Source organism: Pteronotus mesoamericanus, unplaced genomic scaffold (assembly GCF_021234165.1).
Source record: "Pteronotus mesoamericanus isolate MK-2021 breed Mesoamerican mustached bat unplaced genomic scaffold, CSHL_Meso_final contig_347, whole genome shotgun sequence".
Lineage (NCBI taxonomy): Eukaryota > Metazoa > Chordata > Mammalia > Chiroptera > Mormoopidae > Pteronotus > Pteronotus mesoamericanus.
In genome coordinates this window covers 6,240,207-6,260,367 of record NW_026555137.1, presented here as the reverse complement: position 1 = coordinate 6,260,367, position 20,161 = coordinate 6,240,207, and the positions used below count along the sequence as shown (strand labels likewise).

At 40.7% G+C, this 20,161-nt stretch overlaps 1 protein-coding gene across 1 annotated transcript in view; it reads left to right on the top strand.

The window, feature by feature from the left end:
• Nucleotides 1-20,161, top strand: part of USH2A (usherin) — a 474,416-nt gene that overhangs the window by 40,540 nt on the left and 413,715 nt on the right. The window contains 5 exon segments of the mRNA XM_054576584.1: nucleotides 8,955-9,018; nucleotides 10,973-11,267; nucleotides 12,176-12,360; nucleotides 13,015-13,236; nucleotides 14,369-14,462. Coding sequence (XP_054432559.1) covers nucleotides 8,955-9,018; nucleotides 10,973-11,267; nucleotides 12,176-12,360; nucleotides 13,015-13,236; nucleotides 14,369-14,462 — 860 coding nt within the window.

The following is a 20,161-nucleotide window of genomic DNA, read 5'->3' as shown; positions in this document are numbered from 1 at the left end:
ATATTTAACCCCCATTAGCGCTTCTGAAAGTGTTTTATTGCACCCAGTGTTGCTCCAAGTGTTCAGTGGTGCCATCAATTTGTCCACTCTGCTATGGAGCTGGAATGACTAGCCTCCACCCTACTTCAGTGTACTAACTGTTGAATTAATGCTTCAAAAGGGTGGTGTGGACAGAACATGGTATTCCTTTTTAAACTGTGTAAAAATAAATTTAACTTCTGATTAGAAAACATATCATCGGAAAGGGCCTCTTTCAAATGTGACTTAGTTCTTATTACAATTTCCTCATTAAGTTCCAGGCTTGGAGAGCTAAAGGAGGAAAGGATATTTAAAAATAATTTTTTAATCTTTATTCCATCAATTTATAGGTACAGTTGTACCTACTGTATCTTCTCTCTAATTAGAGATGGCATCTAGCCTGGCTCATTACTTCTGCCTAATGAACCGGGCCACACGCCACCTCTCTAATCGCAAGGAAATAGGCACAGAACGTTCTGTGGACTTATTATAAATCATTTTCTTTCGCTCACTCAACTCTTTATTTTAATCAAAAAATTAAGTCGCTGTCCTCCATACTTTTGTCCGGAGCCAAGATGGTTTCATTCAGGAGAGTAATTGTGCAGGAGATGACAGCGAGGAGCGGATTAAAGGCGCCGTCACGCGGTGCCAGGCTGGCAGGCCGGCCGCGTGTTGCGTCCGCACTGGGAGCCGCCACAGCCCTGCGCCCGCAACAGCGAGTGGCGGCCTGTGGGCCTGGGGGTTAAGGGGCCTTTTCCTCCCTTCTCTGGTTAGGCTCTCCTGGTTCCCTCGTCTCTGCGCCCGGGAAGCCACAGCTTTCCTCTTGCCTCTTGGTTGCTACGGACTTTTTCCGTCTCATCTCTGAGTCGTATGCCCTTCTAGAAGAAATGTGTTGCCGGTGGCAGTTTCTGTTGCTGCAGAGGCCCTGCCTTCGCCTCCCCTGGGACATCAGCCACTGGACCCCACAGGTGCTTTCACAAAGCTTTGAATACATACTGACGGAATATGTAGGCAGATTTCATATGTCTACATACAATGTATGTATACACATATACATACAAAATACATTGCACAGTAATGCATGCATGCATGCGTGCTTGCTATACAGATAATACATACATAACATGTATACAGAGTACATTCATATGCTGCATAGTAATGGGAAAATCTTGCTTGGTCAGGCTAGTTTTTAAATACGTGAATAGAAACACCTCAGACCATGTCAGCGGCGTGTGCCAGTTCACTTGTAGAGCACTTTCTTGCAGTTGTAGCTCTATGTCAGTGTCTCCGGTTGGGCATAAAACCTAGAGAAGTAGAGGTAGCAAACATGTATTTACGAGGGGTCTCTGAAGTCATTGAAGTAATAACTAAAAGAGTGCTCCAAACTGGGGATTTAAAAATACAAAATCATGTGAATCAAAACTTCTCCGAGCTATTTCTGGACTGACTTATCAAGAGTTCTAGTGTCCCTTTAAATGTGGGGACTTCCACATTCCGTGCCTATGAAAGCAAATGCACAGGGGAGAAGCGGGGTGGCGTCTCCCCGCCTCCAGCCTCCCGTCCGCATTCTCCGTTGTGCGTTCTGTCTTCAGACGCCTGCTCACCCTTCGTTCTGGGGTCGGCGCCCTCCCTCTGCTCTCTCCCAGCGTCCCCCGAGCGAGCATTTCTAGCCTGAGCTGAGATGGTGCTAACGTTTTTCTGAGAATTCTTTTTGGAAATAGATAAAAACAAAAGAAATTTTAGAAAGTATAGAAACTGACGAATTAAAACACGTAAGGGGAATGGAAGGAAAGTGTGGGAGTAACATGTATGCAGGCATCGAGCGGCGTAATGAAAGGCGAAGTCAGCGGTTCAGGTCCTCGAGGAAGAGGTCTCCTCAGCGGTGTCAGGACAGTCGGCCAACTCGGCCACAAAAGGAAAAAAAGGAGTTAAAGGTGTTCCTTACAACCATACTAAACAAACACTGCAGCTGAATTAAAACCTAAGTGTGAAATAGGTACTCCATGAGGTAGTAGAGGAAAACAAGGGCAATGCCTCTGTAATTCTGGCATATTAAAGGCTTTTATTACCAGGATACCATGGCCAGAAACACCAATGGAATATGCTGAAACATGTGACTAATAAACAGAACTTAAATTCAAACCATGCCTATCATTTTATACTTCATTTGGCAAGGAATAAAAAAGGGATAATGCCAGCTTTGGGAAGAGTTTGGGATAACCTGGCAACCTGTGAAAAGTAAAACTGTGAAAGCTGTTTAATCTAAGAATTCTAATCCTAGGACATTATCTCAAAGAATATAATTAGACAGGGCCTTAGATATGTACTCAAAAATGTTCATTGTAGAATGATTTAAAGCAGCAAATAATTGGAACCAGTTAAAAACTTCAAAGGGAATGGATTAAATAATTTATAATTCATACCTACAATGGAAAAAAGTGCATCATTAGGGAAATGAAATATGTCTATTTGTAGAGACATGGTAATAGATTCATGATGTGTTATTACATGAAAAAAGCAAGAGTGGGCAGCATACTCTAAATTTAACATGGGTTGAGGAAAGACAGATCTGGCCTGGACTTTTAACTCATTGACTCATTGAACGTACACATTATTATTATTATTGCTGCACAAATAACTGCCTGAGGAACAAAGCCAGAGATTTATCATCAGAAAGGTTTGAGTTCAAATCCTAGCTCCGCTTCTTAAAAGGCAAGTGACTTTGGTGATGAATTCAACTTCTCACTCTGATTTTCTAATTTGTTTTCTCATGTGTAAAATGTTTTATAAATAATACAGTTTTCATGGTAATTGTAAAACTTAAAATATACTTGATTTATGTGAGGTACTCAGTAAAATTTGCTATCATAAATATAAATGTTAAATATTTTTAATTTGAATATAAGTTTATTGACTTTGTGAAACAAGTATTTGAAATTAATGGCCATGGTCTATATTTAATTTCTTTTATTCAAAATAAAAATTTTCTTACAGTGAGAAGGCAAAAAATGTTGTTAGAGTGCTGATAACTAGATATTTAAAAGAGCTGTATTTCGTGTAAACCCCATGAAATAGTGTCTTGCTTTCTCTAGAGATTAGCCCTTTCTGATATTCTTATTGTTCCTGAAACTTTTCGTTCCACCCTGGGTTCTCTCCTCAGCCTGTAGAAATCCCTTTTCCTTTGCCTGTAGTTTATTTGGTGGGAAACAAACTGCTGCGGCTTTTGTGGAAATGTCATTACTGTTGCTTTTCATAGGTATTTTCACTGCTACATTAACATTCCATTTTATGAATAAAAGCAAAAATTACTTATTTGTCTCACTTTTGACAGGTAGGGTTTCTCCTTTCATGATTTATAATTTTCTTCAAGTACACATTTGTTTTACCATTTTCTTTCCAGTCCGGAAAGCTTTTCTTTTACGTGCTTCGTTGCCCTGGCTTGTACCCCCAGACTGAATATCCGGTTCAGGAGAAGAGGCGGACTGAGCCTGGGTGTCTTGCTCCTGATGGGAGGGGGAGAGCACTTGGTCTTTCACCGCTAAGTATGATGTCAGCTGTTGATTTTTATAAACAACCTTCATCAAATAAGGAAGCTACCTCCTTTCCTCTTTGAAGATAACCACTTGTTTTTCATCCTTTATTCTATCAATGTTGTGCATTATTTGATTTTCACATGTTGAACTTGCCTTACGCCATTGGGATCAATCCCCTTACACACATGATGCTGTATTTGTGGTTTGTGTTTGTTAGTATATATTAGGTTGAATAAGTTTGCATCTATATAAGACATACTGTTACTTTATTTTCTTGTGATGTCTTTATTGGTTTCCATGTCAGGGTAAGACGACTTCATAGAAAGAGCTGGGAAGCGTTTTCTCCTCTTCTGTTTTTTGGATGAGCTTGTGAAGGATTGGTGCTATTCATTTTTTCTTTAATGTTTAAAAGAATTCACCAGGGAAGGCATCTGGTCCTGGATTTTCTTTGTGGAAAAAGTTTGTATTACTAGTGTAATCTCTTTACCTGTTATAACTCTACTAAGATTGTTTATTTCTCTTTCAGTCAGTTTCAGAAATTTGTGTCTTTCTAGGAACTTGTCCATTTTTTCAAGGTTATAGTTGTTCATAGGATTGCCTTATAATGTTGTCATGCCTGTAAGGTCAATTGCAATATTTATTCTTCTGTTTCTGATTTTAGTAATTGAGTCTTCCCTCTTTTCTTGGTCATTCTAGCTAAAGGTTTGTCAAATTTATTCAACAGTTTTCCCATTTAACTTATTTTGTCATGCTACCAGCCGTAACATGGATGCACTGTTTCTTTCCGGTCATTACCTATCAATTTTCTGACTAGACAACTATGAGGTCTTTCTGGTATGAGTCATGTCTATTTCCTTGATCAATTTATGTAATTTAGACCTGTCATTGCCATATGAATATTTTTCCAAAGAAGAATCTCTTTATGAAATGTTTATTCCAATGAATATCTGTTGTTAAAAAATTGGCAACTAGCAAAGGAATGAGTAAATTTATTCATGACTTTGCCCTTGAAATATTTTGATATTATCCCCACCAAATTGAAATCCTTTTATTTAGAATGGATGATTTACATTATTAACTCTATGTCTTTAGAGAATTTTTTCTAACTTTTTTTTTGGAAATTTCTTCAGATGTACATTCTGTGGTAGAAGATGTATAGACTCCAAAATTTAAAACTTCAATGACTCAAAAGGTCATCAAACCGAGCACCTTCCTTTTGTCGATGATAACATAGGCTTCATTATTCCTCCACAGCCATGTTTCCCTTGAAGTATTATTAAAATATAGGAAGTTCTAATTTATGAGCATTAAAGTACATGCCTCTATTTCTGCACTCTGGCCTGACTACCACCAACTTGCACCTGGATGGCCTCACAGACCAGCTGGTATCCGGAATGTTGTGCTCTGGATACACACCCAGTTCGCCCGCTCTCCCCGGTCAGCACCGCATTCCCAGCACGGCCCCTCTCGAGCGTGCCACCCAAATTAGAACCAGCCACGCTGTCCAAACTGCTGTAAATCCTCCGTTCTTAGAGTGTGTGTTGTGTTCCAGTATACTGTATAGAGCAGTCATTTATTATGTTCATCTAGCTGCATGAGTGCAGGCTCCATCAAGTAAGTGGGTTTTTGGTTCGTTTGTTTAGGTTTCTGTGCCTGTTTTCTTAACTGGTATATCTCTGGAACTTACGGAAATGCCTAGCATACAAAATAGGCTCCTAATAAATATTTGTTGAATGAATGAATGCATTAAAGAATGAAGCCACTCTGGCAATTTAAAGCCATGCTTCGGGCTTTGGCAAAATCCACATGGTTCATGACGTTTGCTGTCTTTTAGTTATAGAAGGTCTTTCAAAGTCACGTGATGATTTTTTACTGGTCATGAGCTGTGCTTTCTGGTTCTTTGAGAGAAAACATTTTTAGAGGTTCTATATAAAACATTTTAGAGAGCTTTTACACTGAGAAAACAAATTGGGTAACACAGAATACATGTTATAAAATTTATATAACTGTTTGATGTTAAGAGAAGTAGGAAATGATGACTATATTAGGTTCCTGGGCCTTGGTCACAAGGTACCACACACTGGGGGGCTTGTAACCCAAATGTATTGTCTCCCAGTTCTGGAAATCAAGGTGTTAGTGGGGCCATGTGCTCTTTGAAGCCTGCAGGAAAGATTCCTTCTTCGCCTCTGATTAACTTTGGGTGGTGGCTGTCAGTCCCCAGTGCTCCTTGGTTTGTAGCTGCATCAGTCTAATCTCTGCATCTCTTGTCCCCTGTCCTTCTCGGTGTGTGACTCTGCGTGCCCTCTTATAGCGCTTTCTTTTTCTTACAAGGACACCCTTCATGTTTGATTAGGACCCACTGTCATCACCTTAACTGGATTATATCTATTTCCAAATAACATCATGTTCATAGGTACTAGGGAATAAGACCTCAACGCAGCTCAGCCTATAATAATGTCGTTTTAATTCAGAGGGTATTTCTTGACAGCAAAACATGCTCTGATTGTGGGGAGAACCTTCCTGTTGCTCCGTTAGTCAGTGTTGCCCATAGCAGGGTCAGCGTTGCTCAGCTGCGGTGCGTCCCCCCGCCAGCACTAACGTGGATACTATGATTGTTTAATACATCTTGCTTTCTTACTTCCACCATACCCTTCTCTGACTTCTCAGGTGGCCAGTACCTTGACTCCTCTCTTTCCTACTGGTCAGTCACCTCTCACCTGGTTTTACTTTCTTGTCCACTTACTTAGGGCGGTGTGTTACATCTCCTCCTCCCTTACTGGAATCTTACCTTCCTCTTCTCGTTGTTTGATGCATCCTGCCTGAACACCCTCAACCCTGGATACCTGTAATCGTTTCATATCTGTCTTGGGTTTTCAGCATGTTTGGGGAGATCACTTAGCTTGTAAACTTGTACCAATGCAAATTGACACTCTGATTTTAGGTGGCCCTCAGACGACTTCTTGAAGATCCTTGTAATTTTCCCCTGATTATCCTCCTCACTCATTTTCAACAGCATCTCTAGATGTTCATTACAGATGTAAATACCTTTGTTCCTGCCTGCCTCCCACCTTCCTCTTCCCTTCCTAATCAGAGTTTTTGAACAACTTACTGTGTGTCAGGAACTTGGCCATGAGTTAAAGATAGAACAGCAAATACGACCTTTTACTACTCCGTGTGTCCTGCCAATGAAGTTTATTTAACATAGTTTTATGCTTCATAAGCAAGAAGTAAACAGGTGTTATAGTACAAACGAGAAGTACGCAGAGCTGCGGGAGCTTATGGGTCCCGGGGGGGCCACCAAAAGTGTCCCACAGGGAACACTTCAAAGCCGAGAAGTTACGGGCAGGTGCGGGCCGAGAACGTTAGGAGCAGAGGCAAGTCACGTAGAGAACGGTAGGGGTGAGAGTGCCTGGGCGGTGCAGGGCGTCACAAATGCAGCCTGCAGGGCTGGGCGGCGGGTCGGGGGGTGCTAGAGGGGAAGGGCCAGAAAGGAACACGAGGCGGAGTCAGCTTCATCCTTGGTAGACAATGTTACCTCCTAGCCCAGAGAAACAGCCACTGTGAAGAGGGAGTTCTCCCCAGTTTGCCTTCGCTGCTTCCCAAACAAAAGCGCACAAGCCCCAGCGACCTCCGTATTCACACCTGGTCTTCCCGTCTTTTATCTCCAAGAAAGATACATCCTTCCCCACCCCACTGCCTCCACTGCTTAGCTTTTGGTCTTGGATCCAAGTCAGTCCACCAGCTTGCCTGGATGACTAGTTCTTATGTATTGAGCAAATTATAAATTTTAAGACAGCTTGCATTGGAAATCTAAACACTTCCACAGTTTGAACGTTTTTTGTCTTCATAACACCATGTTAAGCAGTAGTTAGTGTGCACCTGGCTGAATTGCCTCTTTCTGGCCGGTGGGGTGGGGGAGCTCCGTCTCCAGGAAAGTCCGAGCATGAGGCCATGGAGAGCCCCTTCCCCCGGGCTCGGGTGTGAGGGGCGTGAAAGACTGAGGCTCCAGCTGGAAAGGCAGGACGAGGACGCCCTGGTATATCTACCCAGCAATTAAAAACATTTGCACTCATGAAGAAGTATTCATATGGAAAATATTCTTGGTTATCTTCTTACATATACCCTTCAGTAGACACACAGAAGTATAATCTAAGTGTACGTACACACGCGCGCGCACCGACTCACACACAGACTCGCTCTTTTGATGCCCCTTCGTCTCACCCGGCTTCACCCACTGACCCCTCCCGCCCCTGAGAGCAGCGTCAGACTCCTGGGCGCTCGGTTGGCTCTGCATCTTTTATTCAGCAGACAGACCCTCTCTCTGACCTGGCTTTCCCTCCCGGCACCACAAGGAGCTGCCGCAAAGGGAGATCAAACGCTCTCGATTACTAAGGCAGAGTAAACCATGGAACAGTTACAGAACAAACACATTTTGAAGAAATACTCATTTGGTGAATTGGTCATTGTTCTAAATTTAATTTTTTTAGAAAAAACCACCCAGTTATTGAATTAGCATTATATATTATTACATCACCTCCCATCCTGGGTCCCCATGATCCAAACTCTAGCTAGAATTTTACTGTTTCCAAGTTTTTCTCATTATCCACAACATGACAAAAAGCAGAGAGGTGGTAGTTGTCTAACCTCTTTCCCTTCCTGGTCTCCTGGACTGAATCTGTTCGTAAACCTGAAAAAATATTTGCTGAAGGAATTAATAAAATGGTATTGTGGTTTGAGGTTGATAGCTGCCTACACCTTGAAAGGTCACCTAACAGCGCAGACTGCACTTGGAACCTGGCTTGTCTTAGGAGAATTGTCACAAGGCGATGGGGCTTTGAGATTGTGCTGGGGCGCCTTTGGCATGCGAATGATTCGGACTCACGAGGAGGAGGTTTGCAGTGTGCCCTCATCTATCGGGGACTTTCTAGCCCAGGCCTTCCTCTCCGTTTGGAGGGGGCCCATGCCGACACGCAGGAGCCTGGCGAGCACACACAGAGAAGAGAGCGGGGACTCTTCCTCTCAGCAACGCACGTGCTCTGAAAATTGCACGTGTCTGGAAACAGACGACAGTTAATGTAGGGCCACTTAGATCATCACATATAGGGTTACAAACTAGAGAGAAATCTGCCTTGGGGCGGGGCTTCTGGAGAGAGATCACAAGTTGGGTCAGTAGTAGGCACTTTGACATAAGCCCTCCAATGTCTGTGGAGATAAGTAGGAATATTAATGTTATTCATGTGGAATTAGCAGACTATACAATTTGGACTCAAAGAAGTTCAAAAGTCTGTGATAGGTACATGATTAAAGGATTTCCTGCTTTAAAGGAATGCGGCTTGAATATTTGTCAGCCACTGCTTGGTAACCTGAGACTTCTCGTATTATGTGCATGTGTATGTTTTGCAGGTTTAGAGCAGTTTGTTGGAAGAATGCAAGATTTTCGTTTATACCAAGCGGCACTTACAAACAGGTGAGCAGATGTGGTATTGTAAAGCTTGAGAAGTGTAAGGATAAATGCTGAATTTACTTCAATAAGAGTAGCATGAAGACAATAGCATTTTTCATCTCTACAACATTTGGCAACCATCACCTAGTTAATGTTTACAGTGTTTGCTTTGGCTTAGTCTATGGATGTTATTCACTAGTGGTACTCCATTGCGTAACTCCTCATAATAGGAAATTGTTCAAATTCTTTACAAAGGATTTCTTCCTAGAAAAATCTATTTTTGACAAAGTTGTATTATAGATTTGGGATGCATTTGTTTAAATGTTCTATATGAAGTAATTTCTGATACTTAAACTGCTATATCTCTGTCTTTCACAATTGCTTTGTTGAATTTATAAGTACTAGAGAATGTAGAAAAATGAAAATGATTAATTATTTTGATATATGTGAAAGTCTCAAGAAATCGGTATATTAGAATTAGAGGCAAAAAATGAATAGCTTGAAGTATTGTTATATAGTTCTTTTCCCAGTGAACAGATAATTATTTAGATTTGGACTAGCTTTAAGGAAGTATTTCCTCATTTTGAGAATGGTGGGAACTCTTAGGAATTCGTTAAAGGCCTGTAGACTTCCTTTTCATTCAGAAAAAGATTCAAGTGACATCCTGCTTCCATGCTCTCAGATTTCTTTTCTGAATTATGATTTGATGATATGAGTATATGGTTGTATGGGCGAGTTGATCTTATTTACTTCTATTAAAGACAAAAAGAGAAGAATGTTTATGTATATTTCTTTAAGGGAGATATAGATGAGCATGGTGAATGTCGTAATGACGGGACAAGTTCTTGTACATTAGAGAAGCATTTCTCTTGAGGCGTTACACTCAGTGGTATGTACATTAGCCATGTAAAGATTTTTTATTAGTTTATATATCGAGAGATGCCTGAGTAAAGGGTGCTGGACACCGTTGCTGGGGAGGTGTACCGCCAAGGGCCTCACAGCTCCTTAATCATCCTTGTACATATTTGGAAGAGTTATAGGATTTGGGGGGAACAGAGTTCATCCTGGGGGACAAAGACTTCACTGAATGGTCACTTCCAGTGCCATTTAGAACCTGGTGTCAATTGGAAAATATCAGTTAGATTTAAAGAAAGTGCAGCTTCACGTGACTCAGTAGATGGCCTGGCCGCGTGCCTCTGCGCTCCCCCGCGGGACGCCTGAGAGGAGTCTGGTGTCCCCGGCCAGGCCTGCGGTGCTGGTGCCGGCCTACCCGGAGTGTCTGGGAAGACCTGCGCGGGAGAGCGGGGGATGGCTAATCCTGATCGAGAGCAGGTATAGTGCCCTTAATGGAAAAATGGAATATATCTGCCTGGAATTGGCATTCTGCTGTGGCTGTTGGCAGCTCTGCCATCCGATCTGAGCCTCCAAAGCATTCTCGGGTGCCAGAGCCTGTCGTGATGAGTCACAGGAAGCCACTGAAAAATGGGCCTGGCTCCGGGCCCTTCACCTAGAACAGCAGCGGATAGACTCATCCTCGTTTCTTCCTTCCTGTGGATGCACTGGAGACCCCACCGATAACTCATCATCATATTACTGCTCGCTTGCGGTGGTCAGCCTAACAGCCTAAGTGAACATTACCTTACTTTTCATTACAAATAGACATCGTAAGATAGTACGTTATTTAAATAAATATGTTGCTAACCAGACAAGGGATTGTGCATGCTTCGTGATATAAAATGCAGATACTGAAGAATTGAATGCTTTTTATAAAATGAGCATGTTTTATTTTATGAGTATAAGCATATATGTTTATGGGGCCAGGAATAAATTTGGTTTTATGTTCTGTGGAAGAAAACTATGAAAGCTAACTAGAGACTAATGGAAACACGGCAATAGTGATATTCACCTGGGACAACTCGCGGGTGTTCTGTCCCTGGGGCGCCGCTTGCCCTCACCGCCTGCCCCTCGACCCCCGCAGAGAGATCCTGGCCGTCTTTTCCGGAGACCTGCCCCGCCTGCACGTGCAGCCCCAGTGCCGCTGCCCCGGCAGCCACCCCCGCGTCCACCCTGTGCAGCAGCGGTACTGCGTGCCCAATGGCGTGGCGGACACGGCCGGCAGCAGGGTGCTGCGGCTGAACCCCAGAGCCCACCCGCTTTCCTTTGTCAATGACAATGACGTCGGCACGGCGTGGGTTTCACGTGTGTTTACAGACATGACCCAGCTTCATCAGGGAGTGACTATTTCCATAGATCTCGAAAATGGACAATATCAGGTAATTTGAGTCATTTTGGTGTGCGCTGGCTTCCTGTGGGTATCGCAACAAGTGACCACAGATGTCATGGCTTAAAACGGGAGAACTTTGATCTCTCACGGGTCTGAAGATCAGGAGGGTGGAATCAAGGTGTCGGCAGGGCCGCCCTCCCTCCCAGGGCTGGAGGGAGACGACCCCCTACCCCTCCCAGCTTCTGGGGGTCCCTTGGTCCACAGCGGCTTCACTCCAGGCTCTGCCTTCGTGTCCCGAGGCCACCTTCCTGGTCTCTCTGCCTGTTCTTCCTCCTCTTCCTCTGGGGACCGTCCTGTATCCAGAAGGATCTCACATTGAGATTCTCAATTACATCTTCAAAGGCCCTTTTTCCAAATAAGGTCACATTCACAGGTACCAGGGCTTAGAACGTAGACATCTATTTGGGGACACAGTTCAACCTCCTGCAAAGTAAAAATTGAACTAGACATTTGAAAATTACCTCACTGAAGTAGTATAGTGTAATATGTGGAATAAAAATATCTAAAAAGAAAGTATTCAGGGCCTATTTTTTTTTAGAGATTTGTATCAAAATTACATGTGAAACATCCATTGTAATATTAAATAACAGAAATTAATAAAAACAGGTGCTTATTTTAAATAACTACTTAAAAGGAACGTATGACAATTATTTCATGAAAGTAGTGTTATTTTTTTCATGTCTTTACATCAAACTTAATATTGACTTCCACTTTAACTTATAAGATATTTGAGAAGACACACAGCTACGTAATGATACGCTGTGTTGCTTTTACTATGGGGCTATGCCATTTCTGGATGTCTAATAAATACCTGAATCCAACAGTTCTATGGATTCAGATTTATACTGAGGGGTTAAACTTAAAACTTCAATGACAAGAATTAACATTTATTTTCAGGTGTTTTATATCATCATTCAGTTCTTTAGTCCCCAGCCAACAGCTGTACGGATTCAGAGGAAGAAAGAAGACAGCTTAGATTGGGAAGACTGGCAGTATTTTGCTAGAAATTGCAGTGTATTTGGAATGGCAGACAATGGAGATTTGGAAAATTCTGATTCTGTCAACTGTCTTCAGCTTTCCAAGTAGGAATGTTTCTGAAATGATTATCTTTGAAGGCACTTAGGAGTTAAATTTTAATTGGCTATGGGATAGTAATAACCCAAAGGGAAACTAACTTGCCAGGCTAGTAGAGGCTTCCCTGTACCACCAACTCTCTTAAGGCAGGTTTCCCCCTCAATTGAGATTTCAGTTATGTTTAATGTTTCTGCGAAGGCAGGGGTGTCCCACCTTTCCGCGTTCCTGGGCCACACTAGAAATAGAAGAGTTGTCTTGGGCCACAGAGTAAGTATACAAACATTAATGAAAACTGATGAGCAAAGCAAGCTTTAAGTAAATCCACGATTTTGTGTTGGACGACAATCATAGCCATCCTGGGCCTCATGCGGCCCCGGGGCCGCGGGTTGGACACCCCTGCATCTCTGTTTCTAGTCCCATCTGTGCTTAGAATGCGACTTGCAGATTGCTTAGTAAGTTACTTACGTTAGTGGACTTTTATTATATCCTCAAGGAAGTGTCTTACAATATTTTTCCTGTGATGATCCTATATTGTTTGCATACAAAATGTATGGACTATTTTTTTTCCAGAATGACAGTTTTAAACTGTTACGAATCTGGTGTTCTGATTTGTCACAAATAATACGTAGCTTTCCGTGATTTCGAATTTCTCTCATCAACAGTTTTACTTCACATCCCCATGGTAACATCACATTCAGCATCCTAACACCTGGACCAAGCCGCCGTCCCGGATACACTGATTTCTATAACACCCCATCTCTTCAAGAGTTTGTAAAGGCCACACAAATACGGCTTCATTTCCGTGGACAGCACCACGCAGCACAGCCTCCCGTCAGCCCTGGACGCCGATACTACGCGCTCAGCGAGGTCACCGTCACTGGCAGGTAGGGTTTCGATTGCAGTGTGCTCTCCACTGTGGATTCGGTTTTCAAGACTCTTATCTTACTTATTTAAAACTACATTAGCTAAGATTTCAGAGCAAACCAGATTTCAGGCTTCGGGTATTGAAATGACTTCCTCCGCGAAGATTTTGGAGGGAGATTTGTGAATCTTTTCTGTTTATAAGGTCACACTACAGAATCAATTTTTAAAGCTGTGGCATTTAGAAGTTATTATAACTTGGACTGGACTGAAAAATAATTGACTTAGAAAAACAATTTATGAAATATTTTGATCAGCTTGTTCTGGAATGTGATTGTCAAGTTTTCTTGAAAACAAAGAGAAGGAACTTGAGTTTTAGTTACAATTGGCAGTACCTACCAGCTAGTCTGTAAGGACTGGGCTTAGTCTCCCTGAGCTCACAATTTCATAAAGAATATTTGTTTTCCTTTGGAGGAAAAATCTAATATGCCTTGAGTAGTTTATAAATATCTGACCCTAATGGAAAAGTAGGCTCACAATACTTACTAGACGGACAGCAGGAGACGTCCCAGGCAGCATCCTCTCTGGCGTGGGAACGGTACCCAAGCGGATGGCATTTAGAGTCGGGTCATACGAGAAGAACGGCGTGTCCTATAGAGAAAGGGCACCCTTTCAGGTGGACCAGAGCACTGACCGATAAGCCGTATTTGTTAAGTATTAGCGTGATGCAAAAATGCTGCTATTAAATAATCGCCATCTAATTTTGGGAAAGAAGAACAAAACTAATGCAAGTCTGTTAACTTCAACTTGTGGTTTATTCCAAACTTTATCACCTTAAACTGTAAGTTTTGAATAGTTTTATGAAATGTCTTCTCTCTTGGCAAGCTTTCCACATGGTTGATACAAGTGTAAACAGCCCAGGGAGGCTTCCTTCACCGCCTGTGTGGTTTGGATATTGATGACACTCCCTTCGATAGTTCAGGATTCATTAAAAATTTTCAATGCATAACCACATGATTAAAGAGAAATTGATTTTTGTATTAACATATTCACCTCCCTGGTCGAGTTCACCCCGTGGCTGTATACACAGGGCCTTCCGTACGCTAGCAGTTGAGCTGGCGTTTCTCACGAGCTGACAGATGTTCCCCTTCACAGGTGCCAGTGCTCCGGCCACGCTGCCTACTGCGACACCTCTAGCCAGCCCTACCGCTGCCTCTGTTCTCAGGAGAGCTTCACCGAAGGCCTCCACGTGAGTCCTCTGTGTCACGCGGGGGGATCTTGGAGGGGGGGTGTTGCTTAAAATGGTGACTATAACGTCTTTAAACTTAATTTTGGACTGTATTCTGCGTATGAATAAAAATGATAAGAACCTAAAATCTCAGTTCAGAAAACATTTATAGGTAAATAAAAGCCATCAATAATGTTAAAAATTTCACTTAAAAAATAAACTCAGAGCAATAACTGTTAAAACCAATCCCAGAGGAATTTTTCCCCCCTTTGTTTCCTCAGCAATATCATAGTTTATAAAACAACTAGTCTTCTAAGGCACCTGGAGGGATGGCCTGAAAGATGGTCTGATTCCTCTATTTAAAGGGTATTTATGTAAAGGTTTCTACATAAAAAAAAAAAAGAAAGTCTTTAGATGCAGAGAGATCTTTATGTGTTTCCGTGAATCAAGTTTAACTTATTGCTGATAAGTAATTTTAAGTAATTAATTTGAAAATCTGTGGTAAAATGACTTCGGCATTACAGGAGTCATTTTGTCTCTGATGGTCAGGGAGGTTCTATACTTGAGATGGAAATTGAGCTACATCTTTAGGAATAAGAAGCTGGTAGGAGAGGATGCAGCAGCAATGCAATCACACCGGTAATAAAAATAAACATTAAGGGGCCTTCAGCAAGTGGTGTGAAGCAGTTGCTGCCAATTTATAAGAAAATATAGTTAAATCCTTACCTCATGACATACACAGAATTGTAGGTGGTTTAATGATTTAAATGTTTCAGCACCTAAATGGATTAAAATAAAGCTTAGAACAGTATTTCTAAACCTAAAGCTGGGACTTTTATAAGCAAAGCATATGAAATACAAATACAACAAAGAAATCACAGGGGCCACATGAAGGAAATTATTGACATATTCTGTTATGTAAATATTTAATTCTGCATGGTGTGAGGACTAGCATGACTGCTGTGTAGTAAGTGATGGGCTGAGAGAAAATATTGACATCGTATTAACAGGTAAAGAGTTAAGGTCACTCTACAAAACAAACCACAATAAAATATTATCTCATACCTGTTGAAATGACTATTATCTGTAAATCAAAAGCAAACCAAACCAAACAAACCAGAAACAATGAGTATTGGCCAGGGCTTGGATAAAGGGGACCCTCGTGTGCTTGGTGGGATCATAGATGATAATCTGCAACAATGATGGAACACAGTGTGCAGGTTTCTCAAAAAATTAAAAAGGTGAGTACCATATAACTCAGCAATTTCAGTTCTGGGTATTAATATGAAGACACACAAAACGCTATTTTGAAAAGATACATGGCCCCTCTGTGCACTGCAGCACTGTTTACAGTAGCTGTGGAAGCTGCCTAAGTGCCCTGCGACGGATGACTGAAAGCAGCGGTGCGTCCCCACAGCGGACTGTGACTCACCCATAAAAAAGGCGACAGCCATCTGTGACAACACGGGTGGACGCAGAGGGTGCTACACTGAGGGAAATCAGACAGACATAGACGAACATTGTATGACTTCATTTACATTTGGAATCTAAAAAAAACACAAGTGAACAAACAGAACAGAAACAAACTCATAGATCCAGAGAACAAATTGATGGTTACCAGATGGGAGGGGGATTGTGAGGAATGAGTGAAAAAGAAGAGATTAAAAGGTACAAGTTGCCAATTATAAAAATTGTCACAGGATATAACGCACAGGATCGGGGATATAGATGGTAATAGTGTAGTAACTACGTATAGTGTCAGTGAGTACTAGACTTACTGGGGGATCGCTGGGTAAGCTCCATGTCTCAGTAGTATGTCGTGCACCTGAAACTAGTATAGTATGGTATGTTAGCTGTAATTTAAAGTAAGCCTAACACTGGCTAATAGTTTGATATGACACGTTGTTTTCTGACCTTCTCTCGTTCTATTTTGACTAGTCAGTCGCCACCCGCCCCCCTTCCTCTTGGTGCACTGTCCCTTTTTTTCTCTTTTCTCTCTCTTTAATTGCTCCCATTTAAGTGATTAATATTTTATGATTCTTGGATGATTTCATGCTTCCCCTTAAAAATAGAGCCATTAAATGAATCAGAGCTCACGATTGGTTTCAGAAGCCATGTTGGGATTTTCAGGCTTGGTCTCAGGTGGTGACTGTTAGATTGTGAACTAGTGAAATAATTAACTCTAATTTAGGTGGAGCATACATTTTAATGCTTCTTATGGAGATATTAGGTGCCTTTTGAAAATGCAAAGTTGACTTTTTTGGTTTTTTCCTGTTTGACCTATTTTGATAATTTACAAATTTAGCCATAAATATAAAAGCAACAAATATCTTCCACTGTAGCAAAATTTGGCAAATGCAGCTGAAGGGAAAAAGTCAATAGACTGTTAAGTTGAATGATTTCTCAGTCCTATATTTTCAACAAGGTGTTGAAAATGAAAAATGATTTTATAAAACATTCATAAGCATGGCATCTCTTTTTATCATTCAAAGTATTCTAATACACGGGGGACTTAATGTATCTGAAAAAAGTTGTCTTACAATCATTTGAAAATATACTTATTCAAGTGCTTTTTTACATTGTCCTCCTTTTAAAATAATGTTTTAAGATAAGGCATTCATTTCCTATTGGAACCAATGTTCTTTTAAGGATCTGGACATAATCCAAAAAGAATGTCTTCAATTTCACAGTATTATGCTAGCCATTAATAATATTACTCAATAAACAGGGCTTTTGTGAATTACATTACAGCCATTTGGCAAACAGGCGAAAACGTAAGCCTTGAGAATCTGCCAGTTCTCGGCAATTGTCAGTCCTATGAGAAAGTGTTTTTAGCCGAAGTGAAAATGAATGAAGTTGGGAGAAGGCAGTAGAATGATGAATTCAGAAGCAAGTTCATAGACATAGCCATTCTAGGGAATTTTTGGTAGGAAGCATTCTTTAGTTGTTGGTAAAGGTGATATCACAAACTGGTTTTAATCAGGCTTTTTGGTTTAATTTTCAAGAAGAGTTTTCACCTCTCTCTCTCTTTCTTTAAATCTGCAGCTTCTCTTAATCAGCAGATAGTGTGGCCCTGTGTTCATGATCCCCCATGGCAACAACTGGCTAACAACTCAGGGTACCAATTACTCTTCAGAGCAGTTTCACTGTTCAGGTTGGGACCGTATGCGCCCCCATGCAGAGCCTCATATCTGGGTGACCTCATTTATGTTAACCACCTGGACTTCAGAGATGTTTGAGCTTAGGAACCTTTAAAAGCAAAACTTAGTAATAGATCGAAACTTACACTACTAACTAGAATATGTGATTAATTATTCTAAAAATGGTAAGACCAACTATCTGCTTCATAGCCCTGTTGGTAAACCCTATTTCTTCTATCATTCATAAAATTTAAAAAAAAAAAACAACAAATAACCAAAAACATCTTTTAAAAAAATCTATTACCAAAGACCTCTCTGATCCTGAGATGGACTTCGAGTCACACATACTTTTTTCTAGTACTTTCTCTAAGGCTTTGATTTTAATGTGTGATGCCCACCATAAATAATAATGGTGTATTTCATTAATAGAGAATAACTTCAGAGTGTTTGTGACATTCCTTTCCCAGAAATGAGTGAAGCAGTGAATAATTAACTTACTGATTCCATTTTAGGATTAATTTAGGGCAAAACAAATCCCAGAAGACTAGATAGTATTTAATAACTTTCAAGCAGAGTTGAACGTATCAAAAGTAGAATTCAGGATTACATGATATTGAACTCATATGAATCATTTGATCAGAATGAGTAAATTCTTTTATATTATTAATTTTTTGGATAACACATGATCACTGTTATATATCCATGTATTTTAAAATTTAAGTATTTTGAGACAATTGCAAATCCATATCCAATTGTAAGAAATAATACAAAAGAGAGTTCTCATACCCTTTACCCAAGTTAAACATGGAAATATCCTGTACGACCACTTTGTAAATCACTTTCCCTGAAGTGTGATTTTCACACAGTAAAAGGCACCTATTTAAAATGTGCAGTTGGATGAGTTTTGGGTTGTGTGTAGCCTTGTGTGGCCACCATCCTAGTCAAGACATAGGATGCTCGCTTTCCCCAAACATTCTCTCGTGCTCTTGCTGTCCCTGTATCCCCACCGCCCTTGGTCCAAGGAAACCACAAATCGGCTTCCCGTCACTATAAATAGTTCTGCCATGATATAAAATTGTATGTCATCGAGTTACGCAATCTGTATTTTTTTTTTTTGTACATAGGCTTCTAAATCCCTCCCTTCTAGCTTTCTTGCTCTTTTTTTAGATCATTTCCTAATGATTGTGCTAGTAGTGTATTGAAATACAGTATCTTTGGTCCACCTGCTCAGAAAATCCATTGGAACTATTAAAAAAAAAATCTGAGTTACGTTCATAGATATAACCACAGCCAAGATGTGGAAGCGCGGGTGTGTACTGTCTGTCAACCAGCGTGGTTGCATGGCTACACTATACCTGTCTTTTCTCTAGTGCTGTCTTTACCTGTTCTAAGAGTTCAAGTGTTGATCGAATCTCGTTGTAAGGAAAGTGCTCTCTGTGGAAACTCGCATCCTTCGATTTTTCGTTTCGCTTTAATGGCCTTGTTCCCTTTCAGGGGCTCTAAGCCAGGAGTGACGCAATGATCCGTACCTCTGCCAAGCATGGGCACTTTGTTGGCTGCTTAGCTATTCTTTCATCATTTCGTGACATCATTACCTGCAAGGGTGGCCAAGCATTCACAGAGCAATTTATTAGTAACCACGGAGACTCCTTTTATTCTTTGGCTCTGATCTGTGACCCTTTTATAATATTCATCATGGCTTTTATGAATTAACTACAACCAAACTATCAATATGCATTTTTGTTAGTATTATGAATAGCCAAGCCAGCCTAAAACATTTTATATAATAAGCCTTCCTACCATTCAATAATTGGATGGTGGAACATCACACTCTACGAAGCTTATTATGTAAATGAATATTTCCTGTTATCATAAAGAGTGTCTTCCTTTAGAGTACTAATGGCTATAGGTATGAGTCATCATGACTAATTCGTATCATATTTTTATGACACATCAAGCTTTACCACTTATGTTTTCTCTTTGCTCACAGAAAGATTTTGCTCTACATGTTTTTTCATTTTATATTATAATTTTTGTAATACTGATGAATCCATTTTTATTACTATCATTCAGGCAGTTCATATTATAGATTCTACATTAGATGTACATTTAGTGAGTCAAGGTCAAGCATTTCATTTAGTCTCTGACACCTGGTGATATTATTAGTCTTAGGAAAACTCTTGCACCAGTAACTTCCCTGAGATAGGCATGTGCATAAATGCATTTAAACTGTACGTTAGAAACATTGAAAGGGAGTTAAGACCATGGTGAAATATTGAGACAGATTTACAGAGGTAGCAAATAGAGATAATGAAAACAGACAAATAATGAAAAATGGTATTTGAAGGGATAGTGGGAAAGGATATTGCAAAGTCGAGGAATGACATGATTCTTTGGAATTCTAAGTAGACTTAGAAAAATAAATACCTATGTCGGTAAGATATAATAATTCTGCTGATCACCAAAGACCAAGAGTAGATCCTAAAAATAGCCAGAGAGAAAAAGCCAAATCATTTATAGACGTGAATTTTTAAGAAATTGTGATATGCGATTTCTCAAGCCACAGTGGAATATTGTGAA